This window comes from Rutidosis leptorrhynchoides, chromosome 7 (assembly GCF_046630445.1).
Source record: "Rutidosis leptorrhynchoides isolate AG116_Rl617_1_P2 chromosome 7, CSIRO_AGI_Rlap_v1, whole genome shotgun sequence".
In the NCBI taxonomy this organism is placed as follows: domain Eukaryota; kingdom Viridiplantae; phylum Streptophyta; class Magnoliopsida; order Asterales; family Asteraceae; genus Rutidosis; species Rutidosis leptorrhynchoides.
The window spans coordinates 69,263,448-69,285,551 of NC_092339.1; the positions used below are offsets into that span (position 1 = coordinate 69,263,448).

At 32.8% G+C, this 22,104-nt stretch overlaps 1 protein-coding gene across 1 annotated transcript; it reads left to right on the forward strand.

Moving 5' to 3' along the window:
- The first annotated feature begins 7,016 nt into the window (after positions 1-7,016).
- Positions 7,017-7,553, forward strand: LOC139859321 (uncharacterized). The gene has a single exon (XM_071848115.1). It carries the CDS (start codon positions 7,017-7,019, stop codon positions 7,551-7,553), a length of 537 nt encoding a protein of 178 aa, XP_071704216.1.
- The last annotated feature ends 14,551 nt before the right edge of the window (positions 7,554-22,104 follow it).

Genomic DNA, 22,104 nt, shown 5'->3' on the forward strand with positions numbered 1-22,104 from the left:
ATCAAAACTCCCTAACTCGACTGGTATTAAATCAATTTTAAACATTTCATCACCCAGTTTAATTTCTCTATCCCGACATATATTATCTGCTGAAATTAATTTACCATTTGCTAATTCGAGTAAAAATTTATTATCCAAAGGTGTCAATGGGCAACTTAATTTAGCACAAAATTCTCTACTCATATAGCTTCTATCCGCACCCGAATCAAATAAAACATAAGCAGATTTATCGTCAATAAGAAACGTACCCGTAACAAGCTCTGGGTCTTCCTGCGCTTCTGCCGAATTAATGTTGAAGACTCTTCCACGGCTTTGCCCATTTGTATTTCCTTGGTTTGGGCATTTACTCTTGACGTGACCCGGTTTTCCACATCCATAACAAATAAAAGCAGCATTACTTGTCCCGACATTACTCGTTGCATTGTTTTTGTTGATCATCGGTCCGTAGATTTGACACTTCGTCGCGCTATGACCACCTCTCTTACACTTAGTACACGTTGTCATGCAGAACCTAGTCGGATGGTATCCTTCACACCTCTGACATGGTTTTTGCCTTTTGTTATTATTGTTGGGATGGTTGCTGTTGTGGTTGTTGTTGTTGTTGTTGTTGTTGTTATTGTTGGGACGTTTATTGTAGTTATTGTTAGGATTGCGGTTATTGTTGCGATTGTTTTTGCGGTTGTTGGGATAGTTATTGTGATTGTGGTTGTAATTGTTGTTGTTGTTGTTGTTGTACTGGTAATTAGTATTGTTGTTGCGGTTGTTGGGATAGTTATTGTGATTGTGGTTGTAATTGTTGTAATTGTTGATGTTGTTGTTGTACTGGTGACTCTTGTCACCGTTTTCCTCCCACTTCCTCTTGAGTTGTTTCGTGTTGGCTTCTTTGGCCACCTGCTCTTTAATTCTTCCCTCAATCTGATTTATGAGTTTATGAGCCATTCGACTTGCCTTTTGTATGGACGCAGGCTCGTGTAAACTCACATCTTCTTGAATCCTTTCTGGTAACCCTTTTACAAATGCGTCGATTTTCTCTTCTTCATCTTCGAACGCTCCCGGACACAATAGGCACAACTCTGTGAATCATCGATCGTACGTGGCAATATAAAATCCTTGTGTTTGTAACCCTCTAAGCTCTACCTTGTGCTTATTGACCTCATTTCTGGGACGGTACTGCTCGTTCATCAAATGCTTGAATGCTGACCACGGTAGTGCGTAAGCAATATCTTGTCCCACCTGCTCGAGGTAGGTGTTCCACCATGTTAACGCAGTACATGTGAAGGTATGCGTAGCGTACTTTACTTTGTCTTCTTCAGTACATTTACTTATGGCAAACACCGATTCAACCTTCTCGGACCACCGTTTCAATCCGATTGGACCCTCGGTTCCATCAAATTTCAAAGGTTTGCAGGCAGTGAATTCTTTGTAGGAGCATCCTACACGATTTCTTGTGGAATTAGTTCCACTGCTAGAACAAGAGTTATTGTTGTTATTTTGCAATGAGGCCTGCACGGCAGCTATGTTCGCAGCAAGGAAAACACGGAAGTCTTCCTCGCTAATGTTCAAGTTCTGACGAGTAGTCGGTGCCATTTCCTTCAAAAATAGCCAAAAGAATCGAGTTAATCATACAGAATATTAAGAGTAGTCAATAGTATTTCGTAGCATAATATGAACTCATTTATAAAAACTTTTTCTTCATATTGGCGTTTTATAAGTTTAAATTCGGGTACTACCTATCCGTTAAGTTCATACTTAGTAGCTAATATACAATTCAACTACTACAATTCCATATTAAAAACTGATTATAATAATATATCACATACAAATATTCTTCAAACTTGCAACATCTCTATATTACATATAACATGAAATATAGTACACTTTGATATAGGACAGTTTTGAAGATAAATCTAGTTAATACGCAAGTTGTTCAGCAAAGGAAATAAAGACATGTAATTCATAAGTCCAGAAACAAGTCATGCATTTTGGTTTTACTAAGACGACTTCCCATCCTTGGTCTTGTGGAAAATAACCGTTATGTCCATTGGCTAGGCAGCATGTTGTAATGTCGTCAAAAGGACGAGGGTTTCGTAATGTCCAACAGCCCCGTAATAATCTAAAAACCTTGTTTCTCACCCCAACTACTGAATCCGTCACTTGTGGGAAGGTTTTATTTAAAAGTTGCAATCCGATGTTCTTTTTCTCACTTTGGTAAGAAGCGAACATCACTAACCCGTAAGCATAACATGCTTCTTTATGTTGCATGTTAGAAGCTCTTTCTAATTCACGAAATCCTATGTTGGGATATGTTGAGTCAAAATAGGTTCTTAACCCGTAGCGTAAAATTGCATTTGGGTTCCCCGCATTTAACGCTTTAAAGAAAACACGGCGTAACTTACGGTATCCCCAATGTGATATACCTCACCTATCAAAGGAAAGCCTTTTATAAACTAAGGCATTTCTGGAAAGTCTTTCAAATGTTTGACAAGTTAATTTTGCCATAAATAATTGTGCTGATGAATTCTGACCGACTCTAGACAAGATTTCCTCAATCATATCCTCTGGTAGATCTTCTAAAATATTCGGTTGTCTACCCTTAATGTCCATTTTGTTTTTATACTGTAAAATAGACAAGGATTAGATTCGTAAAAGATAATTAACAAACAATACAAGCAATTTTTACATAGAACATAAAAGTACAAGCACACTACAATACATATAATACACAACATGATTACAACCCTCTAATCTGAATCACTGGTTTCTTCTTCTTCGGACTTGGTTCGTTTTCCTAATTTTCTAGGAATATATGGTGTTCCTCTAATACGAGCCGCCATTTTTCACAATGGTTTAGAAAAACCTGGTGGTTTAGAGGTTCCCGGGTCATTGTTACATTTTAGGAAATACGGATGTTGCCGATACATATAAAGTTCATCGGGGTTGGAATCGGGTTTCTCTATTTTTATACCTTTTCCCTTATTATTTTCTTTCGCTTTATTAAATTGGGTTGAGGTAATTTCTATAACATCATCGGAATCCTCATCGGGATCCGATTCATCGGAAAATTGATAATCTTCCCAATATTTTGCTTCCTCGGCGGAAACACCATTGACCATTATTAACTTTGGTCCATTGGTTGAGGATTTTCTTTTATTTAATCGATTTACTATAGGTATCAATATTTCCTCCTCCGAAACCTCTTCTTCTTCCGGTTCCTCCTCTTTCGGTTCCTCCTCTTCCGGTTCCTCCTCTTCCGGTTCCTCTTCTTCCGGTTCTTCTTCGAGAATTTGTGAATCTTCTCAAAATATATTCGACTCTTCATTATTATTAGGTGAATCGATGGGATTTGTACTAGTGGTAGACATCTATCACACAATATCAAACACATTAAGAGGTTAATATCTCACATAATATTTACATGTTAATAATATATAGTTTCCAACAGAAGTATTAAGCAATCGTTTTTAAAGAAAACACGGTCGAAGTCCAGACTCACTAATGTATCCTAACAAACTCGATAAGACACACTAATGCAAATTTCTGGTTCTCTAAGACCAACGCTCGGATACCAACTGAAATGTCCCATTCATATCGATTATAAACGTTCCATATTAATTGATTTCGTTGCGAGGTTTTGACCTCTATATGAGACGTTTTTCAAAGACTGCATTCGATTTTTAAACAAACCATAACCTTTATTTTATCAATAAAGGTTTAAAAATATTACGACAATTATCAAATAATAATAATCTAAAATATAGCGTTTTCACACGATTATTACAAAATGGTTTACAATAATATTACACATCAATTTAAATCTTCGAATGCAGTTTTTAAACATTATAATACAAGCATGCTGACTCCAACTCTTGTCCATAAATTAGCATGCAACAGCGGAAGCTCTTAATAATCACCTGAGAATAAACATGCTTTAAACGTCAACAAAAATGTTGGTGAGTTGTAGGTTTAACCTATATATATCAAATCGTAATAGTAGACCACAAGATTTCATCTTTCAATAACATACAATCTGTATAAAAATCATTCATTTGTTGAACACCTGGTAACCAACATTAACAAAATGCATATAAAATATCCCCATAACAGAAATCCATCTGTATTAATAACTCGAAGTACTAAAGCATACCATTTTCCATTATGGGGGAAGTTAGTGCCCGTAGATCAACCTTTAGGATTCGCGTCAATTAGGGTGTATGTTCCCTAATTCTTAGGCTACCAAGCTAAAAGGGTGATATTCAGTATTCATAATCCAACATAGAATGTAATTTCAAGTACTTGTGTCTATTTTGTAAAACATTTACAAAACTGCATGTATTCTCATCCCAAAAATATTAGATTTAAAAGTGGGACTATAACTCACTTTCACAGATTTTTACTTCGTCGGGAGTAAGACTTGGCCACTGGTCGATTCACGAACCTATAACAAATATATACATATATATATATATCAAAGTATGTTCAAAATATATTTACAATATTTTTAATACATTTTGATGTTTTAAGTTTATTAAGTCAGATGTCCTCGTTAGTAACCTACAACTAGTTGTCCATAGTTAGATGTACAGAAATAAATTGATATATATATATATATTATCTTGAAATAATCCACGGCCCAGTGTATACACGTCTCAGGCTAGATCACAACTCAAAGTATATATATATTTGGAATCAACCTCAACCCTGTATAGCTAACTCAAACATTACTGCATATAGAGTGTCTATGGTTGTTCCAAATAATATATATACATGGGTCGATATGATATGTCAAAACATTTGCATACGTGTCTATGGTATCCCAAGATTACATAATATATTAGAATACATTTATAGTACAATATAAGTTAGCTAGGATATGATTTGTATAGAATTGTTACAATATTTCCCGTAGCTACAACAATCAAAAAATATCCAATCTTGTTTTACCCATAACTTCTTCGTTTTAAATCCGTTTTGAGTGAATCAAATTGCTATGATTTCATATAGAACTCTATTTTATGAATATAAACAGAAAGAGTATAGGTTTATAGTTGGAAATATAATTTACAAGTCATTTTTGTAAGAGGTAGTCATTTCAATCGAAAGAACGACGTCTTGATGACCATTTTGAAAAACATACTTCCACTTTGAGTTTAACCATGATTTTTGGATATAGTTTCATGTTCATAAGAAAAATCATTTTCCCAGAAGAACAACTTTTAAATAAAATTTTATCATAGTTTTTAATTATCTAACCCAAAACAGCCCGCGGTGTTACTACGACGGCGTATGTCCGGTTTTACGGTGTTTTTCGTGTTTTCAGGTTTTAAATCATTAAGTTAGAATATCATATAGATATAGAACATGTGCTTAGTTGATTTTAAAAGTCAAGTTAGAAGGATTAACTTTTGTTTGTGAACAAGTTTAGAATTAACTAAACTATGTTCTAGTGATTTCAAGTTTAAACCTTCGAATAAGGTAGTTTTATATATATGAATCGAATGATGTTAAGAACATCATTACTACCTCAGGTTTTGTGGATAAACCTACTAGAAATGAGAAAAATAGTTCTAGCTTCAAAGGATCCTTGGATGGCTTGAAAGTTCTTAAAGCAGAATCATGACACAAAAACAAGTTCAAGTAATATTTCCACTCGAAATAAGATTGTTATAGTTATTGAAATTGAATCAAAGTTTGAATATGAGTATTACCTTGTATTAGAAAGATATCTTACTGTAAATAATAAAGATTTCTTGAGGTTGGATGATCACTTTACAAGATTGGAAGTAAGCTAGCAAACTTGGAAGTATTCTTGATTTTATGAAACTAGAACTTATAGAATTTATGAAGAACACTTAGAACTTGAAGATAGAACTTGAGAGAGATCAATTAGATGAAGAAAATTGAAGAATGAAAGTGTTTGTAGGTGTTTTTGGTCATTGGTATATGGATTAGATATAAAGGATGTGTAATTTTGTTTACATGTAAATAAGTCATGAATGATTACTAATATTTTTGTAATTTTATGAGATATTTCATGCTAGTTGCTAAATGATGGTTCCCACATGTGTTAGGTGACTCACATGGGCTGCAAAGAGCTGATCATTGGAGTGTATATACCAATAGTACATACATCTAAAAGCTGTGTATTGTACGAGTACGAATACGGGTGCATACAAGTAAAATTGTTGATGAAACTGAACGAGGATGTAATTGTAAGCGTTTTTGTTAAGTAGAATTATTTTGATAAGATTCTTGAAGTCTTTCAAAAGTGTATGAATATATATTAAAACACTACATGTATATACATTTTAACTGAGTCGTTAAGTCATCGTTAATCGTTACATGTAAATGTTGTTTTGAAACCTTTAGGTTAACGATCTTGTTAAATGTTGTTAACCCATTGTTTATTATATCTAAAGAGATGTTAAATTATTACATTATCATGATATTATGATATATTAATATATCTTAGTATGATATATATATACAGTTAAATGTTGTTACAACGATAATCGTTACATATATGTCTCGTTTCGAAATCATTAACTTAGTAGTCTTGTTTTTACATATGTAGTTCATTGTTAATACACTTAATGACATGTTTACTTATCATTTATCATGATTAAAAATAGTGTATCAATATGTTAATATGATTCATATGTATTTAGTAAGACTTTGTTATAACGATAATCGTTATATATATCGTTTCGAGTTTCTTAATTCAATAAACTCAATTTTATGTATATAATTCATTGTTAAAATACCTAATGAGATACTTACTTATCATAATATCATGTTAATCATATATATGTCATCATATAGTTTTTACAAGTTTTAACGTTCGTGAATCACCGGTCAACTTGGGTGGTCAATTGTCAATATGAATTCTATTTCAATTAATCAAGTCTTAACAAGTTTGATTGCTTAACATGTTGGAAACACTTAATCATGTAAATAACAATTTCATTTAATATATATAAACATGGAAAAGTTTGGGTCACTACAGTCACCTTGCGGAAATGTCTGGTGAGTTGGAGGTAATCAATGAGAGAACTGAGTTAAAGCCAGTGCAGGGTAAAACTTGGGATTTGTTTACTGATGGAGCCTCATGTGCAGAAGGTGCTGGCGCGGGTTTGGTGTTAGCAAGCCCAAGTGGCGAGGAGCATACATACGCGCTACGTTTTAATTTCGATGTAACAAATAATGAATCTGAATATGAAGCGTTGCTTGCGGGTTTAAATATTGCGCATAAAATGAATGTTACCAAGTTGCGCGCTTTTACAGATTCGCAGCTAGTGGAAAATCAGTTTAACGGCTCTTTTGATGCACATGATCCCTCAATGCAAAAATATTTGAAGTTATTGCAAGAGTCAGCTGTGTGGTTTGAACATTTTGAGCTCGCACAAGTACCAAGGAGTCAAAATAAAAAAGCGGATGCGTTAAGTAAGTTGGCCGGTTTAACATTTTCACACTTTCAAAAGCAAGTTTGGGTTGAGGAATTGCCATGTAAATCCATAGATAATGATTTAATGGTTGCGTCAGTTGAAGAAGAATAGCCAAATTGGATGAACCAATTCTGTAATACATACGCAATAATGTTTTGCCAAATGATAAATGCGAAGCTCGTTTAGTTCGTGAGCGTCCACCAATGTACATCATTCAAAATGATATTTTATATCTAAAGTCATTATGCGGGCCAATGATGCGGTGTGTTGGCCCAATTGAAGTCGAGATGATAGTGGATGAAATACACAATGGTTCTTGCGCATTACATTCAGGCTATAAAACTATTGCGGCCAAAATTATGCGATTGGGTTATTTTTGGCCATCTTTATATCATGATGTTGCAAAGATTGTTAAGCGTTGCAAGAGTTGTCAAAGACATGCATCGCAGAATAGAATGCCAAGGCATGATATAATTCCTGTTAACTCGCCATGGCCATTTCACAAGTGGGTTATTGACATTGTAGGGCCATTTTCCGCAGGTCCTGGTAATGTCAAATTCCTAATTGTGGCCATTGACTACTTTACAAAATGGGTTGAGGCTAAGGCGGTTCGCACACTGGAGTGCAAGTGCGTAATTTTGTTTGGGAATATATTGTCTCCAGATTTGGCATTTCACGCGAACTACTTAGTGATAATGGTGCTCAAATAGCAAAAGATCCTTTTAAAACATGGTGCACTGATTTAAATATAGTCCAAAAGTTTACATCAGTTGCACATCCGGAGGCTAATGGCTTGTGTGATGTAACTAATCGCGATATTGTAAGTGGTATTAAAAAGCGGTTGTATGAAAAGCGAACTGGTTGGGTGGCTGAGCTACCCAATGTATTATGGGCACACCGTACTACTTTTAAGAAGAGCACAGGTGAAACACCCTTTAGTTTAGTATATGGCTCTGAAGCAGTAAAACACGCTGAAATTCCTGTGTCAACGCATAGAGTTGCTAATTTTGATGAAGAAGCAAATGGCGAAGCTTTGTGCGAAAACTTGAATTTAATAGAAGAGCGAAGATTAATGGCTACTATCACAGAGGCAAATAACAAACAACAAATTGCTAAGTATTACAACAAAAGAGTGTGCGCATTATCCTTTGATGTAGGTGAATGGGTACTGCGAAATAATGATGCGAGTAGAGCAGAAAAACTTGGTAAGTTAAGACCCAACTGGGAAGGTCCTTATCAAGTTGTTGCTATTAATGCGGTAGGATCATATAAGCTCACAGACATAGAAGGGCGAAATCTCCCTAATGCGTGGCATGCTGCCTTATTAAAGCGATATTATGCATAAACTTGTAAAAAAATAAAAGTGTGGGTCAATGTGCATATACATTCAACGTGCAGCTTGAGATATAGAAAGCAGAAATGCAGTTGCTATTTTTCTATGTGTTTTTTATTTTTATTTTTGTAACTCTTGATCACACTTGCAACAATATACTGAATACACACATGTAAGAATACGCGAAAAGCTTGTTTATATTGGTAAAATAAATAATACTTCACGGCATATCTATAGTTTATGAAACATTTCAAAAATGTTTAGCTTTAATGTACTGATATGTTTCACGAAGGCTAAATCGCGTAGTGATGACATTGCCCACTTACACAAAAGCTAATTATCGCGAAAGGATGTTAATTTCCTAAGTGTTTGATTTTGCCATGCTTAGATGCTTCGCGATGCTAATTCATTGCCTAAGGATCGTTTTGGTGGACTTAGAAGATACATAACGTATAAATATATGCAAATACAGATTATTTCGCGAAAGTACATACTTATTATGTGCACGATAATAATAGTTGGAAATTGCAAAGGGCAAGTCTATGTTATGAATATTATTGATAAAGCGCTATATAAATATAAGTACTTGCAAAAATATACAAATAAGCAAAAGTTTTATTAATGATAATGCAGAGATAGCTGCGTGCTATTTTTACATGATGAAATTTTATTCCTTAGATAAGTCAAGCTTGATGATGTCATCTGCAGTGGCATCATCCTGCTTGCTTATCGCCGTTATTTTTTCGATGGGGATCTCCGCTATGCTTTCCCTAGCAACAGCAAAGGCATACTGAGCATCTGCCACAGAGCATAATCGGTCCGCTATATCAGTCGGTAGCGGTTCTGGCAAAGGGCAGTGCATGGCAATCTGATCCATGAATTCCACCCTTTCGCGCAGTTGTAGCGCAATGGCGTATGTTGAAAATTTAGCAAAAATAAGGTACGAGTTGAGAATTTTCCTTGACAACTCAGGCAGATGTCGGCGAAGCTTTGTGAACTCAAGCTCCGCAGAGGCTTTAGCAGCTAGAGCGTTGTCCCGCTCTGCAGTTAGCTTTGCAACATCCTCTGTTAGCGCTTTAACAGTGGCCTGAAAATTGTTTTCTTTATCTGCTGCAGCAGAAACTTGATGTTTTAACTCATCAATAGCAGTTTTTGCTGCTGTAAGCTCATAAGACAGATCAACACAACGCTTTTTTCTATCCGCAGCTTTAGCCTTCTTAGTGAAATATTTGGCCTTCTCAGCCTCAAGAACATTGAAGAATTGCTCTTGACGGCTCATCATGTCGTACGCAGAGTTGAACACCATGTAGAAGTTTTGCACGAAGCAATTGTGTGCTTCAGGTGCAGGAAGCTTTGCGAATTCATGGCGAATGTAAAGGCCCGTCCTAATCTACCTGGACGAACACTTCAACATCTGGTCCCATTGCGAGGTACTAACCTAAATATGCCATGAACGACTCCAAGTAATATCTTTAAAATGAGCAAATGCACATCGGAAGATTTTTTTCATACCTAAGAATAAACATGCATAAAAGTGTCAACCAAAAGGTTGGTGAGTTCATAGGTTTATCATAACAATCATTTCCATAATTTTAATAGACCACAAGATTTCATTTTCAGAGTTAACTGCAGGAACACTCATCTGCAAAAATCATCATACAGGAACACTCATCTGTATAAAATCCATTCATATGGTGAACACCTGGTAACCGACATTAATAAAAATGCATCTAGAATATCCCCAGATATACAGGAACACTCATCTGTATAATATAAAAGTCGAAGTACTAAAGCATCCATAACCTGGATGGGGTTTGTTAGGCCCAATAGATCTATCTTTAGGATTCGCGTCAATTAGTGGCCAGTTCAATAATTCTTAGGCTATCAAGCTAAAAAGGGCCATATTCGGTTCGATAATCCAACCATAGAATGTAGTTTCGATTACTTGTGTCTATTTCGTAAAGAATTTATAAAAGCAGCGCATGTATTCTCACTCCCAAAAATATATATATTGCAAAAGCATTTAAAAAGGGAGCAAATGAATCTCACGATACGATATTTTGTAGTAAAAATATGCATACGATGGAGCTGAACAATGCAGGGTTGGCCTCGGATTCACGAACCTATATCATTTATATATATATTAACACATATAATCGTAATCAAATAAATTAGTGATATTATTTTATGACTTATGTGTTTCATTAAAATAGTAATATAGTTATATCATATGTATTAAATATATTTTTATATAAATTATTTGTTTTAAAATAATAGTTATATTATTACTAAAATAATAATAATAATAATAATAATAATAATAATAATAATAATAATAATAATAATAATAATAATAATAATAATAATAATAATAATAATGATGATGATGTTAAAAATAATAATAAAATATTGTTAGTACTAATAATAATAACAATAATACTGATAATAATAATAATTCTAAAAATGATAATTTTATTAAAAATGTTATTTTTAATGATAATGTTAATAATTATAAAATGATAATTTTAATAAGAATGATAGTTTTGATAATAATGATAATTCCTTTAATCGTGACCTTTATTATAATTATACTCATAACCAATTATTTATATCTTCTTAATCATAATCTTCTCATAATCAAATTAAATAAATGAATCATAATCTTCATATCATTATATTTATAATTATATCCATAATTATATTCATCAAGTTCTTAATTAGTAATAAAAATAATAATAATAATAATGATATTAATAATAATACTTGTATTATTACTTAATAGTGATAATAAAAATGATAATAAAAATAAATGATAAGATTTATACCATCCGATATCATCATCATCTTTAAGTGATCATCATCATTATTAACGGGTCATCATTCGATTATCATTTCATGTATCACTATTAATACCATTCATCATAAATCATATAACTGTAATCATCATCTAATCCATCATCTAATCCCATCGATATCGCCATTCATTATCATTGTCCTAACAACATCATCATCATACCCATAATCATCATCACGACGATCATCATCATTTGAATCATAATCATCATGATCATAACTAATTCATTATCAATATCATAAAATCTCATCCTCATCGTGACACCATGATTATTTATCACTTATCACCCTTGCGTTTTAAACTTAAACCGAAGGTAAGCAGTAAAAATAGTTTCAGCCCAACTGAAAAAGAAAAGAACTCGGGACCAAGCTGCGTTAATAGTCCAACAACATAAGTAGGGATCACGGCCCAAAGCAAAACAAACACAGCCCAATATTTATAACTCATCGGCCCACTTATCAACTTATGGGGTTTCATTGGTTTCGATTTACTCTTCCACTATATTTGCTTTTCTTAAACATGTTTCCCACTTTCTTCTACTCCTTGTTTTCTTTCATTAATTTACGGAAGAAAACAAAACTCTCCATATCATTTATTTATTTTTAAACGACTTGTATAATACGGACAGATTGCTATCGTTAATTCATCATTCGCTGTTTATAGTAAGAAGTAGAAACAGAAGGCCGATGCTAGCAAGAACGAAAAATCACAGGAGGTGGTGGTTGTTTAATGGTGGAGGTGGTGTTTTGGGTCGGTTAAACCGAAAATGAAACAGACGTAGCAGGCGTGGGTCATGGTGGTTGAAAGACTGCAGCAGTAGCTATTCGATGGTGTTGGTTTGTGGTTGATTGATGAAGATGGTGAGGTTTTGTTGTTTGATTTCGGCCAACAGTGTATCAAGCAGCTAACACAAGAAGGTTATCGAGTAACAACAGGTTAATGATAGTTGTCGATAGTTTTGAAGCAAGATACGTGCCTACAGTAGTAGTCCATGGTGTGTGGTTTTAGAATGGTGGTAGTAGGGTGTTGATTGATTTACAAAACAAAAGGTTATTAATGGTGGTGTATACGATAGTGATGATATCCGAAACAGTAGCAGCTAATTATTGAACAAATGGTGATGGTTTTTGGTTGATCACGATTAGAAAAGAAACAGAAGAAGTAAGCAATCGGATTGGCAAGGTGGTCAATTATGGTGGTAACTATAAGGAAGAAGAATCAAGTGGTGGTGGTTTGTTTTTGTGCTTGACGGGATAGAAGAAACAACGTCAGCAGTAGCTGCACACCAAGAAATTGTTGATGGTGTTGATTATGTTGGTCGACACTTATGAAATAAAAATAATAATAAAATGCAGAGGTGGTTTCACGGGTTAAGTGGGTTGGAGATGGTGTCTTTGAGGGTTGTTCTTGAAGGCGAGGAGTGGCGGTTTAGGGAGGGTGGTGATTTGTATCTGTGTCCATCAATATATCTAAGTGCTATATATGTATATATATCTCACTCATGAGATGATTAAGCAAAACAAAACAGTGCATATCTTTAATAATTTTCTACTCACGGATTGAATATAAGTGTTGTAAGTTGTAATTGTTAATGGGACAAAAGTGGTAATCATTCACTAGTGCATAGTTTAATATGAAAAGATATAGATTAATAATAGAAGTGTTGAATAACAGAAAGTGATTAAGGTGGTGGTCCTTGTTTGCTCAACAGAAGATAGAAAGGAAATATAATAAGGAAATGGGTTGGTGGATGTTTTGATAATTGTTGAATTTGATTAATGGTGGGTTGTTGAATTAAGAGATGCATGATTAGATTCCTTTTAATTAATTCATATTATGAATAATGAATGTGAAGTAGTGAGTCACTAGTGGGTAATTTAAATATTTAAGTTGTAATGTAGTAGAGAAAGATTATAATAGATTGATGAGACTTGATGATGGTGTCGAGCACCATAAATTAAGAAAGGAAAAATAATTAGAATGTGGCCTAGTGGGTTTGTGTAGGTTCAGTAATTATGAAAGATGCATACATATTATTTGTTTTTGTTCACAAAAGCAAACACAAGTATACATATAATACTTACATTTATTCTAACGTGCAATTAATCATAATATAATAAGAATATATATTAGCCGCCATTTTGTAAGTGTATCATCGACACAAGTTTCTAATTATTTAGACTTCATGTTTTCACGGACTGGATCTATATTAATACTAATGAAAAGACATCCGAGTGTTACCATCGTTTTCCTAACTAGATTCAAAACCATATATATATATATATATATATATATATATATATATATATATATATATATATATATATATATATATATATATATATATATACACACACACAAACACGTTTTAAATAGCGCGTTTTATTTTATCGTAAGTTATTTACATATTTCATTCTAACAATTAAGTCATTTAATATTTCAATTTATTATTATACATATATGTAATTAAAGATATACATATCTATTTACAAATATATGTTCGTGAATCATCGAGAACAGTCGAAGGGTAATTGAAACAGTTCAAAATTTTGAGACTCAACCTAACAGATTTTTCTTATCATGTCAAAAATACAAAATCGTATCGAGAGTTTGGTTTAAAAGTAGTCAAAAATTTCCGGGTCATTACAGCGAAGTTCGTCTGGTATCGCCAGCTTCATCTGATGGCGTTGGTCCAATGCCGCAGATGAGGAAGTGCAGGTATATCCTGACAGTCCGTCAACTCTCACCCCATAGGAGTTGGGTGGAGTACGAAATAACTCAGTAATTTGAGCGGCAGTGTCAGGACTGGTGAAGATTGGGTTACCAGCTGAGTCACCTGTGATAAAAAATTATGATTTAGCAAAGAAATATAATAAGTGAAATCGCTACGATAAGGGTGCAATGTTTTTTTTTGGCTTACCCATCTGTTGCTCAGAATCGTAATCTGATGTCACTATGTTATCAAAAAGTGTGGTGTCGCGCTGTTTTAATTTTTTGCTTTGCGATGATGGCGGCGTCTGGTCTGGTTGTTTAGCAGAGCCTGGTTTGGTGAGAGGTGATTTAGAAGTTAAATCGAAAATTTGAATCGTCTGCTTCTCCTTGCCAGACGATGCTGTCGATTTACTCTCCGGGCTCGTTAGTAGTTTTGTAATCAGCGTTTTCGGGTTCACTTTGCTATCAACCTCGTCGATCTTCATTATTGATGATGAGTAAGTTGTGAGTAATGTAAAAGTTGCGAAAATTGGTTGTGAATTTGATTAAGTACGAATGTGTTAAGTGGCGAGTAAGAATTTTGTGGTCGATGATGCTGATATATATATATATATATATATATATATATATATATATATATATATATATATATATATATATATATATATATATATATATATATATATATATATATATATATATATATATATATATATATATATATATATATATATATATATAGGTGAGATGGGAATGTTAATCGGTTATGATAAAGTATCCATTATGATAATTAACGATAACAATTTTCGCCAACGGATAGAAACGGTAACTTTGTTTAATCTAACGGTAACAAAGTTATAGCAAAACGTTACAATGCGGTTTGCGACCATAAAAATTGCGAATTTTATTTTTAGAGTTTATCATGATACATTTACTATGCGAAATGTACCATAATAAACTGGGGGGACTTGATGATATACATAGCATTGTATATGTATATTTTATTTGCTAAAGGCTAAAAACAGAAGTCGCGCGAAGTATACCCAAAAGGCTCGACATATCCGCTAAAAGTTAAGTCTGCGGATTATGACGCATTAATAAAAGACCGTGCATTATCTTCGCCAAGTTATCGCGGACAGCAGTTAAATCCGCATACCGCGAATATTTTGAATACTATAAATAGAGAGCTTGGCCTCTCATTTATAGGTTGTTGATTCTCTACCATTTGCCCAGACCATTGTAATTTTCACTTGTGACTGTGCCCAAAGAAGATTTACATCGAGTTAAGGTGAATCATGCTAATTAACAATCAAGACTGGGTCGGGGTGGTTGATCACTTAATTGAAAAGTGAAATACGATCATCAGGGCCCAAAATAATCATCAAACATCTCATCCTCCATCTTTATCGTTGCACTCAATCCTTAATTAAGTAACTCATTAATTTAGGATTGATCATATCACTTTTCTATATATATTGTGTACATATCACTTCCATATATATATATATATATATATATATATATATATATATATATATATATAGGAGATGATATTGATATTAATATTTTAACACCTTTATTGGAAATGATAACAATTTAATATGGAGTACAATATTGATTGATATTTATATTAATTTAATTTAGTTTATAACTAATGTACTCCGCAATAGATTATTACTAAATACAAAAGATAATAAACAGGAGTAGTGTAAGACCACTCCCAACCATGACGTCGTAATGAGCACTTTCTCAGTGCCACATCAACTTTCTCTCTCCTCCTTTCTCACCACTTACTCCCATAACACTTCCTGGACACACCATTGCCAACCATGACATACTTTCTCATATTTTTATTATTTTTAAAATTACATTAGTATTAGAATAAAATCAAATAAATAAATAAATAAATCAAATAATGGTAATTTGTAAAATAAAAAAAATGGAACCAAAGAGTAAATGTTATGAGTCCCTGATATATTAAATATTAATTATTAATTAAATTTATAAACATAAATATAAAATAAAAAAGACCACCTACTTCATCTTCTTCCTTTAACCTATTGTTTAAAACCTCCATTTTCCTTAAATTAAAAAAATCAGTTGCCATCAGCCAAAGAGTAAAAATTATTTAGAAATACACTTAAACATTAGATATAAACTTGAAAAAGCCCCAAAATGTTGCACCACGTCGCCCTCAATTATGCTTGGGGATGAAAATTTTCAGGGCTCTGATGGTGAGGGCGGCGGAGGGCGACCGAGGGTGGGCACAATGCCATCAGTGCCCTCCGATGAACTTGTTGATGACACCTCCGAAGGCTTACGGGTGGGAATGGTCTAAGAGATTATAATCATAATCAATTAAATTAAAATGAAAACATGAAAGATGGTAAAAAAAATAGTTTTTATATGTACTATTAAAGCATATCCAAGTTATACATAACTTACTCAATTTTTTCATTATAGGTAATAGGTATATATATATATATATATATATATATATATATATATATATATATATATATATATATATATATATATATATATATATATATATATATATATATATATATATATACGTACAAAATAAAACAAGAAGCAGTCGTTGCAATGCACGGCTCGATCCAGTGATAGTTCATTTTTTTTTGTTTGACGAAAAGAAAGAAATATAAACTCCGTATTAAATAAGAAAAACTTCATCAAAATGATGAACAATCCAAAAATATTACAAGAACCAAAAGCAAATCATAGCATCCAAGGATTACGATCGCTAACGAAAAATAAAAGACTTGAAACATATCTCATAAAAGGTAACACACTAATATGTTACCAATAAGCCTTCATCTTGGGTATAAATGAGTATAAATGAAGCTTTTCTCGAAAACGGTCACACGTTTACTATCGATGTTGGTAAACAATTGTGGCAAGCTACCGAATGGGTTACAGGATATTCGATTTGGAAGAATAGAAACAATTTCACATTCACTAAAGCTAAACCAACTAGCACTTTGGTCTTTAAAGACATCCAACTTAAAAATTTTGAATGGTTCTCTAATAGGATAAAAGGCATTAAAATCGAATGGGATATATGGTTAGCAAATCCATGTGCATACGATTCGCTAGCTCTTTCGTCAAAGAGATCCGAGATTGGTTAATATGTTGTACTCCACGTAGGTTTTTTGCCCCACTCCTGGAGTAGTCATTTTGGTCGAGAGAATTTGGGATGATTCAAGGTGCTTTGTCGTTGAATTGCCAACACTGTGCCATGTTCCCATTCCAGCTTGTTAAGTTAATTCTTTTCAAGTCTAATCTCGCCTTTAATGATAATGAACGGACTAAGGCATTTTCCTGCCATCTGTGGAGTCTTTTCATCTCAGTATCTATAATTTTTCTCGTTTTTGGTTTTCTAGATGAATGTGCTTTTATGTAATTGAAACTCCTTGTACATGTTTCGTATTTGTTGGTTGAATGTTGGTTAATGAACTAAATGACAAAGTTAAGTGTGAAGACCCGTCCAAATCCATTTGGACGAATAAATCATTCATCGATTTCACAGTGAGGTACTGACCTCTACATGATACGTTTTGTAAATATTGCATTCTTTTAAAAAGGCGCACCATAATAGAATATCAAATTCTAAGGTTTTAACGTTTGATGATTTCTAAATGATTTTGTGAATGCAACGTTTTATTGAATAAAGCATGTATGACTCCATGCACATAGCTTGTATCATATATAAGCAAACAGCGGAAGACTTCTAAGAACCTGAGAATAAACATGCTTAAAAGTGTCAACACAAAGGTTGGTGAGTTCATAATTTTAATGTTGTGCATAATCTGTATATAAAGGTGAATCACAAGATTTCAGTTGTTTCATCCAGAAACGTTTATCAAAATATTCTACAAGATTGAGCACCCTGGTAACTAAGCTTTAACGTTATAATAAGTACCCCTGTTTTAACATATATGCAACCAACATGTACAATACACGCAATCCAACGTGTACTAAACTCATATAGCATACGTCTGCTTTATAGTTCAGGCTAGGGTTTTTATACCTGGATTAGACGGGGATTTCAAGCCCTATGGATCCATATACAACTACTCGCGCCCACCAGTTCTTATAACCGGCAGTTACTAGTTACCAAAGCTAAGGAATTTTTGATTCAAACTCAGTGTAGAATTTAGTATGTACTTGTGTCCATTGCAATTAAAATAAAGTGCATGTATTCTCAGCCCAAAAATATAGATTGCAAAAGCAATTAAAAATGGATCTATAAACTCTCCTTAGCAGCACATAAGGTCATTCATCGAAATGTGACCGAAACTCGGAATGCAAACTAATCGTAGATCTCAACCTAGAGAACATATATTGGTCAATACATGTCTAACAAGCTAGGTCGGGTCATAGTGTATCACAAACCGACATGTAAAAGTTAACAAAAGTCATCTCAAAGAGTCAACTTTGACAATTGTTTAACAAAACGAGACGTGTCTTATATAAGAATTCATTTACTCGACTAGTAGTATCCAAAAATCTAATTTATCAATCTCATAGACAAGTTGTTTAAATATAAATTTACAGTTTTAAACACAATTTCAATTAACATTAAACATAATTCAGTTGACCATATCTTTTAATCCTTTCATCGAAATCACACGATTTCTAAATGAAAAGTTATTAATTTTTCGATAGCTTTCCAACGACATGCATATTATATACTTTATATCAGTAGTATATGTATTAAATTCATGATTCATCATAAAACTATCTAATGACGAAATTTAGCATACAAGCATGTATAAACATATATACTCGATCACTAAACATGGATACACTATTAATATATAAAAGATAAGATATGAATGCTCACGTATCAATATTGTGATTCAATATTGCAGAAAAGTACGTAGACGCAACGGAAATGATAAACGCTAGATTGACCTTTGACTCATTATCATAACCCATAACCTCCTTAGCAATAATCCATAATTTCTTTAGATTTGACTTACTCGAAGACTTTTTTTGAAATCGTTCGGGCATAACCTCGTCGTAATATTTTATGTATAATACTAATAATAATAATACTACTACTAATAATAAGATTAATAATAATAATAATAATAATAATCTTAATAATAATAATAATAATAATAATAATAATAATAATAATAATAATAATAATAATAATAATAATAATAATAATAATAATAATAATAATAATAATAATAATAATAATAATAATAATAATAATAATATAATACAGAGGGAGTAATATATGTGGAGTAATATATGTGTGCGTGTTGAAGCAGAAAAGTTCGAGCTTTATAGATGTTTTCTGACCCTGACTGTCATGCGATCGCATGGCTTCTCAGTGCAATTCCCATGCGATCGCATGTGGTGCCCTGACAGCTCACAATGTTCTGTTATTTTGCTTGTCAACATAATTGAATAAATATATAATATATATAATTTATATTAATTAATTATATATTATATTATATTCTCGTGCCTAGTTAACTTGAAATTTTGGTTCCGATGTTTTGTACGTTTACGTTCGACTTATGTCCTGTAACATCCCGCCTTTTTCCGTTTACCTTCCGTTATACTATTTTAAAGTCCGTTATATAATTATAACATCTTCCGTTAATACGCGTTTTAAAATATTTCGTTTAGGTAATTCACGCACCCGCTTTGAAACTTGAGGGACTAAACTTGCCAAGAGACCAAACTTTTGACTAGGTCAACTAGTCAACCATGAACTCTAATCCATTCATTCACCTCCTTCTCTCTTTCAATACTTCAACTTTTTCTCTCAAACACCAATTCAAAGATTCATCATCCATTTCCGATCTAGCAAGTGTTTCACAAAACAAATTACATATTTGGAATCCTTGCATCTTCCTCTTCGATTCCATACCAATTTCATCGCATTTGGGTAACTTTCTAAAATCACTAGATTTTTTGTTCTTGATGTTTTTAACTTATAAAAGTGTTAATTAGTGTCTATGGCTCAAGTCTAACATGAATATATGATTTGTATGCTCGATCTTGTGTTTTAGTGTAACTAGCATGAGCTTGAAATATGGTGTGTTTGATCTTGTGATTTGGTTGCTTAAATATTGTTAGATGTTAAAAGTGCATGTATTAAATGTGTTACTAGCATCACTAGTTTCATTTTGATGTGTAGGTTGATTAGGAAAACATCACTAACATGATTATTGAATTTATGATTTTGAGTTAGGGTTTGATAGAGGTAAAATGAACTTTTGACGCACCAAATACTATGAAATGTTGTTGGTAAGTGTTTAGTAGCAATGTGTGTTTAATTACCTTCGAAACGGCATATCATATATGTAAATTGGATCACCGAATCATGAAACGCATTTAATGAACTTGAATGTAATAAATGATGGGAATTTAATGCGATTTTGGTTGTTATAAATGTTGAATTGATTGATAAAATGTGCTTAGTTGCGTTCCTCGTCAAAATGTCCCGTTCATATTGTTTAGTAGCTCTTCACATCTGGACACTGTCTGAAATGTCCCGTTCATATTGATTATAAACATTCCATATTAATTGATTTCGTCGCGAGGTTTTGACCTCTATATGAGACGTTTTTCAAAGACTGCATTCATTTTTAAAACAACCATAACCTTTATTTTATCGATAAAGGTTTTAAAAAAAACATTACGTAGATTATCAAATAATGATAATCTAAAATATACCGTTTACACACGACCATTACATAATGGTTTACAATAAAAATATATTACATCGAAATAAGTTTCTTGAATACAGTTTTTACACAATATCATACAATCATGGACTCTAAATCTTGTCCTTATTTAAGTATGCAACAGCGAAAGCTCTTAATAATCACCTGAGAATAAACATGCTTAAAACGTCAACAAAAAAATGTTGGTGAGTTATAGGTTTAACCTATATATTATCAAATTAATATAATAGACCATAAGATTTCATTTATTCAATAATCTTACACTCGCAAGTGTATAAAAATCATTCTATGATGAACACCTGGTAACCGACATTAACATAATGCATATAGAATATTCCCCGCATACTCACAAGTATGTCATAAATTGGCAATCGCAATCACCATATAAATCGAAGTATTAAAGCATTCCAAATTCCAGAATGGGGTTTGTTAGGCCCATAGATCTATCTTTAGGATTCGCGTCAATTAGGGGTCATTTCCCTAATTCTTAGGCTACCAGACTTGAAGGAGCAATATTCGGTTTAATAATCCAACCATAGAATATAGTTTCGCATACATGTGTCTATTTTGTAAAACATTTATAAAGCTGCATGTATTCTCATCCCAAAAATATTAGATTTTAAAAGTGGGACTATAACTCATTTTCACAGATTTTTCCTTCGTTGGAAATAAGACTTGGCCACTGGTCGATTCACGAACCTATAACAAATATGTACATATATATCAAAGTATGATTTAAATATATTCACAACATTTTTTATTACATTTTTATGATTTAAGTTTGTTAAGTTAGCAGTCCTCGTTAGTAACCTACAACTAGTTGTCCACAGTTAGATGTACTGAAATAAATCAATATATATTATCTCGAATCAATCCACGACCCAGTGTATACAAGTCTCAGGCTAGATCACAACTCAAAGTATATATATTATTTTGGAATCAACCTCAACCATGTATAGCTAACTCAAACATTACTGCATATAGAGTGTCTATGGTTGTTCCGAAATATATATATAGATGGGTCGA